A 10,353-nucleotide genomic window follows, 5' to 3' on the forward strand; every position below is an offset into this window, starting at 1 on the left:
ATCTCGGTTGTTGGAGAGGACATTGCTTTTTCATATTCTGGAAGTATCATACCCTGCAAAATACTCTAATTAAAGTAGGAGGAGAAAAATACCAATTAACTCATCTATAGTGTTAGCGTATTGTGTTGGCCTTGTAATTATTCCATTTACTTTTTCAATGGCCAATTTGTAACCCTCTCCTTGATTACCCTTTATCACTTTTTATATATCATCCAACTGCCTTTTGTCATAGCACCATGACAGAGATTTTACCACTATTTGACTATTCAAAATAGTATTTCACATTCACTTATATCAGTTTGTTCCATAAAATATCTGCATGATGAGACGAACAGAGTGAGATTTTAAAAAAAAATTAAATGAGAAAATATACTTGGGAAAACATTTATTTTATAAGTACAGTACCCACAATCAAATTAAGGCATCATGAAAGTACAAGAGTATTTTCACCCAAATCTGACAAAAAAAACCAAAAACACAGAAGAGACATTGTTAATAACATGCCCACAGTCCAGAAGATATTTTAAAAAGGTACTAAAACTAAGTAAAAAGTAGTGTTAAAAGTCATTTCATTCAAAATGTATTAGGCACAGTCATAAATATTCATTTGCATATGTAACAACACCCACAAATAAACAAGTCAACAAGGAAGCTGTAGTAAAAAAACAAAACAAACCCTCAAAACCCTGCGTTAATACATTTAAAGTGCGTGAGATTGAGAAAAGTTTTAAAAACAAGTCCAGTAGTTTAAAAGAATCGAAGTCCTTCTCAGAAGGAAAAGATTACATGCAAGTAAATACACTGCAGCTCAACAAAAATAACGTTTTGATTAAAGGGAAAAAATATTTTTGAGATTGTCAATTCATATATTCACAAATATTCAGACTGTTTTGTTGGACAAACAAACAAACAGCAAAAAAAAAAACCCACTGAAAAGGTCAGAAGCATTGTGAACAGGATACTTGTTTACATTGCAGTGTTTTCACAGTTAATTAAAAACACATTTAAGATATTAGTCTAAAAAGTTCAATTGTCTGCTTAGACAATTGAAGAATTGTCTAAGCATGCATCTCTGCTTTGTTCAGTAAAATAAGGCCTTTGCCTTAAACTTGAGTGGAGGAGCTTGGAGCTACATGGGCCAGGAACACCGCATCATTGAAATTGGTGGCGAAGCTAGTGTGGTAGCTAGGACTGCTTCTGCTGCTGCTGCGGAGGGGTTGGAATTTGGATTGTGGGGATCTCACACCTGAGCGCTTCTGGGCCTGGCACAGCTTCTGGATCAGGAAACGCCGGTCGCGGCCCTCCTGATTGACAAATTAACACAAAGAGATTTCAGTTCACACTGCATTTGGCAATAACTGAATTGATAACAAGAACACTCAGAGTACGCAACTCCCCTTGAAGGACAAGAGCTATAATAAAACTTTGACTTTTTATGATGTTTTTATTACTGATATCGTACAGAACATATTGAAAAAAATCAGGTGTGTTATACAGCTATCTCCATGCTATTTCATATGATATTACTTAACTTGGTTTCTTGGAATTTTAAATTAGGTCAACTTTGATCTTGAGTGCTAAAAATGAAGCTCACATGCTTAGCCAGCTTAGGTACTAATGTTCCCCAAGGCCTAGTTGTGAAGTTTAAAGACAATCCATAAAAAACTGTTGATAATATAGGTTTCACTGATTTTCATATTTTGTGTAACTTCGACTAGATTTTCACCATCAATAAATTAAGCCGTTATCTGCATCTACAATCACACAAAATTTGAAAACGATATCTTTAAAAGTGTGGGCACTAGACTTCTAACAAACAGAACCAACCAATACTCCCTCCCTTTGGGGGGAAGAATAAGACCTACCATTTCTAGTTGGTGTCTTAGTTCATTAATGACCCTCTTGTGTGCTCCAGCAAGTGCAATCACATAAAACATGGCCAAACTGGAAAAAAAAAACAAAGTATAAAATTACAGCAGAGGAAAAACAATGTTAAAAAGGTGAAAATATATAATAAGAGGACCAACCATGTGATAACAAAGAAAGAGACAGCAAAGGCCTCTGAAGAGAGAGCCCAGAGAAGCTGTTCGACTCCTTTGGGTAGCTGAGAAACTGTATCTGGCACCACGTCCCAGGAGGTTTTGTAATTAACAAAAGGTCCACAGGCCCGAGAACAGTTTATCCTGTACAAAAAGGAAGTAAGAGTTCTTATATTTATCCATATTAAGAAAAAAATAATTATATATATGGCAGTGGCCAGATTTTGACCTTTGGCATGAATATTTCTGCTAGAGGTTCTTTTAAAGCTCCATACAAACTATACAAATTTAATTAGAACACAGTATGAACATTACTCACTGTGCTATACTAGCTATGACAGGCACACAGGCAAGAGTCAGGCCGATCAACAGCACGCCGAGGAAAAAGAAGTTGGAGCTGGATGCTCGGAAAGGACGTGTGGCTGGACGACAGTTTTTGATTAATGATACCTAGCAAACAAAAATTTGCAAATGAGGCTTACTAGAATATTTCATGCTTTTTTCCTTCACTCTTGCAAGGGAGAAAACTACATGCATTCAAACCAAAATGTCACCTTCTTGATGTAAAAGATAAAGAAATATTTGAGGGTGCAGATAGCAGGCAGCAGTGGGCAGTAGAAAGTGCCGATCCAGCAGATGGTCTGACCATAGACGATATCCAGTACATTCTGAGGAATAGAAAATTCCTGTTGGCTCATCCATTTAGCCAGGGCAGAATTACTGTACCTCAGAAGCAGTCTGGGTAGGATAGAACAAGAAGGACAAAAATGACTAAAGCAGAAATAATCAGAGAAAACAAAGCCTTCAGTGACAGAATAATTTTAGCTACATTTATTTAGACTAACTAAGCTAACACTAAAACTACCATATTTTTCAGCCCATAAAGTGCACCGGATTATAAGGCGCACTGTCGATGAATGGATCTGTTTTCATACATAAGGCACACCGGATTATAGGGCGCATTAAGCAAAACAAAACAAGTCAAACTTTACTCAACTCATTCCTCTTTCTTCCTCCACTTCCGTACCATTGATTCATTAATGCTGAATTCTCTCACAGCTGCTCTATTCCCATGTTGTTGCAGTATATTAATGACTAACCTTGTATTGTGGATGGATTGTCTCAGTTGTTCTCCTGACTGAAGTTTGGTGCATTTACAGCATCCTGCCATGCGATGGCATTTGTCCCTAACCATCGGGAACCCTCACGTTAACTTTTATCGAGTGGAAAAAAGTTAGCGTTCACCCTCCAGTTTCACTGTGTTTATGTTATGCTAACATAGCTGTGTTGTTAGCGATCACGTAGCACATCATTATATACCAGCTAGTCCAACTTCAGTAACTCTACAAACATCACTGCTGTTTAGTTTTCTGTCCTTATTTATGCTGGAAGTGCTGTACATTAAAATTTTTTCAGAAATCTCAGTCAGAACATGCTATATCATGTTTCGGTGTAAACTAGCGAGCTAACTTCATGCTAACTTCTAACTCTGTTAAATTTAATACATTCTGTTTTGATGGATGCCTGGATGTTAAACTTAATTGTTCCACCTGGTAAAGCAGCAACGCTGATCATTTTATTAAAGATGAAGGAATTTAGACAGTTTTTAACTCTCAGTGATGTCGCAGTATTCATCTGACTTTGGGACCTGAAGCGGACGAAGTTTTAGACCCAGATTACTCCGCGAGGCTCCTGACTACGGTAGCCGTAATTCTCCGACAATCCATCCAAGCGGTGCGGCTCCGTAGCTTAGTTGTACTAAAACATTTTTGACAGATTTTTTAGCGCCGTGTACCACATAAAATCAGTTCGAGGTCAGTAAGCACAACCAGAATTCCTACATAAGGTGCTCCGGATTATAAGGCGCACTATCGAAAAATACGGTAGTCCAAGTCAGCTCCTGTAACTGTTACATTAGAGATTCTTAATATTTTATGAAGGTGACATGTTTACACCTCTTCAAATGTCATGAGATGATCACAAAACTAGATGAACTGTACTTTTTTTTCTACTGTGGATAAATGAGGTCTTACTTTCGAGGAAACTCCACAAAGATGGTGACGGAAATGATGACAATGAAGTCAAAGATGGTGAGTTTGTACATCTCTTGGCCCACATGCGTTTCCCAGCACTGTCGACAGCAACAAGGATATAGAGACTGGATTTTACCATACATGCATGTCATGATTTAAGAAATATATTTTATAGGGTGATTAGAAATATACTGTTTTTTTTAAATACTTTTTAAAATTAAAAGTCTAAGAGACCAAAATATGGGCACATATCCGTGCAGTTACACTTAACATATGTAATATTCACATTCTAACACATATGTATAACAGCTAATGCAAAGATACAAATGAGTTTGACACTGGTACCTGTGGCACTACCCCTGTAAACCACTGTATATTACATTATGGCAAAAGAGGATTACTTACAGGGTAAAGATCGTGGTTGTAGCCACAAATACAGGGATCATCTTTACATTTAGTGATCCGAGACCAGACAGAAAAGAGCAAAACCACAATACTGGTTAACCGCATGAAGACACACCTGTGAGGATAGGAAGAAAGAAGGCAAATCAGAAATACTTTCAAGTTCAAATCTGCATCTATGAGTAAGCAGGTCAAAACACAAGACTCTATTTTACCTCATAAGAGTGAAGCGGATCTCAAAAGCAGGAGAATAGTCCTCGAAGTTGATGATAAAAGAGAAAAGTACTGGGGTAATGAAGTTGGCAAAGGTGATAACAATTGAAGGTAGATACTCAAAAATGAGATCTACTATGAAATTCACCTGCAAAAGAGGAGAAACAACAAATACCTTTTATCCTGTGTTGCCAACATTTACCAGAAATTTCTACATAAAGGTTGAATCAAAGCGGGTGGAGAGAAAGAATATTTAAAAAAATTGTCTTACCTTTTGGTCACTCATTTGGGCTTTCTGGGAGAAGATAGTGGCTAAATAAATGCAGTAGAAGCAAGCAGCCAGTACACCAATGACGAAAAGATTCAGGATGAGACGGATGAAGTAAAGCCGACATTTTTCTTTGTGGGTGCGCTCTGCTATTTTCTGCTTGATCTTCTCATCCTCCAAATCAGTCTAAAGATATAAAATAGGTATTTTAAAATAAGGCAAGACAACAAAATGATGGTGTTTGATTATTAATTTTCTTTACTTTAGACTCATCAGTAAGACTAATGAGGTTTTTTTTGTTGTTGTTGTTTTTTTAAACTCGCTTTTGGTTGATTTTTATGTTTTAGCTTTTGTGAAGCACTTTGTGATTTTTATCTTGAAAGGTGCAATATAAATACAATTTTGCTTTTACTTTACTTTAAGGAACATCAAGGGACAAGTGTAAGCAATTCTCAGTGATGTATTGCACCCTCTCTAAGGTGCATATGAATTACTACCTTCAGGACACAGGTACAGGGTAGAGCTGCATCCACACTGAAAACAATTGGCAGCTATGTGGCAACCAGGGACAATAGAAAGTGAATGACATTCAGTGACTTCATGTGGTTAGAGGCTAAATAACTGGTGGCACTGTGGCCACAGGCGGGACCTGTGATAAATTTATTTTAACTTCCTGGTGAGGATTTGAAGCGACTACCAATGATAGCACAGAATACCGCTGATTAGCATGTGACCCCGGTAGTAATGCATGTGGGAACTGGGGCCTTGAATGTCACTAAAGCCATAAAAGTAGATTATATTAAAATGCACATCTTATTTTTACTTTAGAGTAACGGTATGTAGCTGCCGGGGTGCCATGTAAGCACCCATTTTTTCAAATTTGTTTAAAACAAATTTGTAAACTGGCCATTGTTTTGACTAGCCAGTTTTACAATCATGCTTCTGATGTATAAACTAACCTTCAGCTCATAGAGCAAAGTCTTTTTCTTCAGCTTTGCAGCGTTCTCACTGGTGATGCAGAAATCCCAGCCAGCAAAGATCTTGTTGCAAAAACTCTGAAAGCAATCCTCATCCTGAATCAGATTATGTTTGAACCCGGTGGCAGACCTTCGAAAGAAGAAAATACTCAAGACCACATCTCATCACATAAATGTTATTTCTTATGAGTTTGCCTTTTTCATACCTTTTAACAATCCAGATAAGACTGAGGAAGAGGTACCCTATAGTGACCAGCAGGTATGCCAGTGCCAAATTATAAGTTATGTGGGAGAAATGGAGTTTTTCCACATTGTAGAAGCCGTAGAAAAGATAGGTCTGTTCCAGAAAGCCCTGCAGATGAAGCACAGCAGGTGAGTACAGAAACTACAGAGTGGACTCTTTCTCAGGAGACTAATAATGTGACAACACTTACTTCGCCAGAAAGCAGATCAGTAATATACTTATGATAGTTAACAAGACCTCGACGACTGTCACTTTTATACACGCTGCAGTAACCTGTAATATAACAGAAAAGCTAAGCTTTTTAGTCTTTCTTGCTTAGTATATGCTTCTAATTGAAACAAACAAACAAAGAAATCCTCTCACTGTCATTCTGGCTGAAGGTGATATTTCCTGAAACATGGGGTGCAATGATGATGGGCAACATGACAAAACCGAACATGAGCAGAAAGATGATAAAGTTGAGTGTGACCAGGAAGCGCAGAAAGGAGAAGTAAGACAGGATCCCTGTTCCAAACATCCCTAGTGACAAGTGACAGAGGCAAAAAGTGAGAACTTAAGTCTGACATAACAAAAAGGTACACTTTGTCTTAGCAAAATTATAATTACCGATTAGCACCATCTGAACAGAAATCCAAACAAGTCTTTGAGTCCAAAGAAACAATTTCTGTCAGACAATCTGTTTGTCTTTTACCTTCTATTAGGTGGATGTCTCTCCTCCAGAGCTTCAAGGAGCTCAGCCATTCTTCGCTTTCATCTCTCATCTTCCTCAGATACTTGCGGGTGCTTTGTCGCCACTGTTGCCAGCTGCTCAACTCTTGAGCATCTTCTGCACACCGTTTCCTAAAACATCAAACAGTCAAATAAACTCCTGACACACAAAAACGTTATTTAGCTATTAGTGAAAGAAGTCATAACAGACTACAGTTTCCTACTGTTTGCGTTTCTCAGCCATGGGCTTGGCTAGTTCTCTGATTTGTCGCTTCTCAGTCTGACTCTTCTGTTTCACGCTTTGTCTTACAAATGTGTTTATTCCCCATTTCCCACTGCCAGATGAGCCAACCCTTGCTCTAGAGCTGCCTCTTTGTTTGGAGCCAACAGTTGACGGCTTCCTGCGGTACAGCAGGGACTGGTAACTGGGGAGCTGGTCCAGAAGAGGGTTACTGCTGATTCGCCCACTGTGATCAGTGACGAACACTTGAAAAGACAAAAAAGTAATGTTTCTTACATGACATTTATTTTTGCTCTTCTGGAACAGATGCTAATATTGCATCTGTACAGAAAACAAAACTCGATGAAATATACATGATACAAAGTAATATGACTGTGTTTAACACTCTGAGTTAATTACCCCTGCATTTTCACAACAGTCACTTCAAATCAGGATCAACCCATCCATCCAATCCATTCACGTCCACATAAAAAGATGGACAGCTACACGATTCACTTGATATTGGGCTAGCACAGATATATTTCTAAGGATGTATATGTTGTCTGAGATTTGCATAAATTAAACTTTTGTTTTTTATTTGCAGACTCAAGTTGGATTCAAGTTGAGATAATAACTACATTACCATGCAAAAGACACAAACCATCCCTCATTTCTTCATGTTTTGCTATGAAATTGAGAAATAAGTGCAGGGATCTACTGACAAGTGCAAACATGCATAGAAATAGCGTAAAAATGCTATATTTGTACAGCTGTACTGTACAAATACAATGCAGCTTGAAAGTCAACATTTCATTTGACCGCCTTTATTCTTCAACACAGTCTGAATTCTGTTAGACAAGTTTGCTTTTTGTTTTTTTCCTATTTTTTTCCATCCACATATTCAGTTTTATCAAAGGACCACCACAGACCATGACAAAAGAAATGAGAACAAACTGATATTAAAATAGTGACTAAAGATAAAATTTAAACCATGAAAAAAAAAAAAACCTCCAGAAAGGCTAAAAAAATGCTCAACACCATTTAAAAAATAGGTTGTAGCAGTGGAGAGAAAAGTACTACCTGGAGCTCCAGCAGGAGGGGCCCTTCCAAGCCAGGAATGAAAAAACTGCTTTTGTTTACATTTTTTAATCCCTATGTAAATTATGTCATAATTAAGTGCCTGAATAAATCTGTTGGATGATTATAAAAATAATAGAAGCTCTCTGCCAGACTTACAAATTTAGAAATGGTTTAGTCCAACACACATTGAGGCTCAACCTTATAGCACAGTTACTTTATTCTCTCCAGGTGACTGCTAATGAGTCTCATTACTCATGTCTTTCTCCAAGAAAGCAAAATTGAGAAATGGAAAAAAACCCGAAAAGAATTGAGAGGCAAAGGAGGTAAACGGAGTTCACTTGTCAGCCATTAACACATTTCTTTCAAAAGGAAGGTCAGCAAAGATAACAGCTAACAGGTTAAGAATGGTTAAGAGGCTGTTGAAAATGTTAAATCAATATAAGATGTCTCTCAAATTTACCAAGCTAAACTTAACACCATTATAACATGTGGCTATGAATTTCAGAAACAGCCAGATAACCAGAAGCAGGTCTCCTCCAAATTATTTGACACATGATGAGCTCATATCTTGAGAACAAAAAGTTAGTTCAAGTAATCATTTGTTTCGATAGCAGCTTGAACTGAAACTTTACTAAGACTAACATCAAGTAGAATTCTGCTTCTGTATGCGGAGCCAGCTGTTAGGCAAGCAAGGCATTTTGAGGAAGCTGGTATGTTTTAAGGCTTAAAATGCCGAACTGACACTTCTTCTTAATCTAAATAAAAAGAATGAAAAGGAAAAAACATTCACATGCCGATAGGTTCGTTAGATTTAGCTTTTTCTACACCTAGAAAACCCTCTGGTAGCATGTCAACATATCTGTGGAAACCATTTTTACGTATTACTGAATCACCCGGTTTATATCTGCAAGACCTTTAAACTGACATATAACGTCTGTTTGATAACATCAAAGTAAAACAAACAGAAAATGGCTGTCACAAGTTCAAAACATTGAACATATCATAAATCTAATTTAATCTAATGTATTTTTAACATACTTTAACATACTGATATCAGGTCTTCTCAAGGTACTGTTGTTATAGTGTTGGGACTCATTTAAAATTTCACATATATAAAGATAGATACATTATTCGCAAGAATTAAACTGTGCCTCAATGATCAGAGTTGACCTCTGACATGAGCCCCAAAAGGATGAAAACTGAAAAATTATACTTAAAGTAAGAGCTTGTGTAGCAGAGTGAGCAAGAACATGTGATAGAGGATGGTGGAAAGGAAGAGAAAGGGGGAAATTGAGGTTGCACTGACTGAGAGTGGTGAGAAAGACGAGAGTTTTCTAACACTTTTCTAAGTGAAAGAAAACTGTGAAGAAGCTGTTTTATATTGTGGGAATAATAATAAAAATTAATAAAAATGAAGAAAATGATGCACCCTTAAACTCGACATTCCACACAAATAAGTAATTAATCATAAATTAAATTGTAGACTACAGGACACTGATATTTCAAACTGTGCACACTTATGAGCTTTTAATAGATTTTTAAGAAATACTGTATACGAACAGTTCACTACTGGCTACCCTAATGTCCCTAACACCCTGCGCCTTATAATAAGTTTACACATACAAACAATAACATCACATCACATCACAACTCAAGTATATGTTTCTACAGCTAACAAAAAACATTGTTAAAAATCGACACTTCTCTCCTTTTTAAGTTTGCCTCCCAGGAGAAAAGACAATGGCTAACCAAGGGAGCAGACTGTTTTATGAGCCGACAATTGAGTTTCGACACCGTAAACACACTCGAACCAAACCAGACAAACAAAATCTCTTCCTGCTCTCATTTGAAGGTCTTCCTGTAATCGTTATATGACCCTCTGTCAAATCATTCACCAGCACAACAAACTTTTAGCTACTTTTTAGCGGCTAGCATTATTAGCTAGTTAGCTAATGTAGAAATAAATTGGGTTAATTAATGTTCTGAAGTAACGCACGAACTTCAAAAATACCTGAGTCGACTTCCATTGTTTCCTTTCCGACAGAATAAATACAGCTATTTATTTATTGGCTAACAATTAACTATCAGACTTCGTCAAAAACAAGGAGTTAACTCTCCCAGCTGTAAGGAAGATAATAGCAGTCTTTCCCAACAGCCACTTCCTGGATG

The 10,353-nt window shown here is 37.2% G+C and overlaps 1 protein-coding gene across 2 annotated transcripts; it reads right to left on the reverse strand.

The window, feature by feature from the left end:
- Nucleotides 1-370: 370 nt before the first annotated feature.
- tmc7 (transmembrane channel like 7) lies at nt 371-10,345 on the reverse strand. 2 transcript variants are annotated; one of them, XM_085164140.1, is made up of 16 exons: nt 10,196-10,345; nt 7,109-7,370; nt 6,868-7,016; nt 6,540-6,695; nt 6,367-6,449; nt 6,139-6,284; nt 5,915-6,062; nt 4,959-5,141; nt 4,690-4,835; nt 4,478-4,592; nt 4,073-4,170; nt 2,594-2,777; nt 2,359-2,489; nt 2,028-2,183; nt 1,866-1,944; nt 371-1,304 (listed from the first exon to the last, which is right to left on the reverse strand). In XM_085164140.1, exons 1-16 carry the CDS (start codon nt 10,209-10,211, stop codon nt 1,104-1,106), a joined length of 2,253 nt encoding a protein of 750 aa, XP_085020266.1. In that variant the 5' UTR covers nt 10,212-10,345; the 3' UTR covers nt 371-1,103. The 2 variants fall into 2 exon arrangements, with proteins under 2 accessions (XP_085020266.1, XP_085020267.1); XM_085164141.1 differs by lacking the exon at nt 6,540-6,695.
- Nucleotides 10,346-10,353: the final 8 nt, after the last annotated feature.

This window comes from Neolamprologus multifasciatus, chromosome 6 (assembly GCF_963576455.1).
Source record: "Neolamprologus multifasciatus chromosome 6, fNeoMul1.2, whole genome shotgun sequence".
In the NCBI taxonomy this organism is placed as follows: Eukaryota; Metazoa; Chordata; class Actinopteri; order Cichliformes; family Cichlidae; genus Neolamprologus; species Neolamprologus multifasciatus.

Excerpts from the sequence above, each read along its gene's own strand:
- tmc7 (XM_085164140.1), bottom strand. Across the intron at positions 6,696-6,867 it reads AGACATCCACCTAATAGAAG|GGATGTTTGGAACAGGGATC; the intron begins GTAAAAGACAAA and ends ACTTGTCACTAG. Across the intron at positions 4,171-4,477 it reads ACAACCACGATCTTTACCCT|TGCTGGGAAACGCATGTGGG; the intron begins GTAAGTAATCCT and ends TGCTGTCGACAG.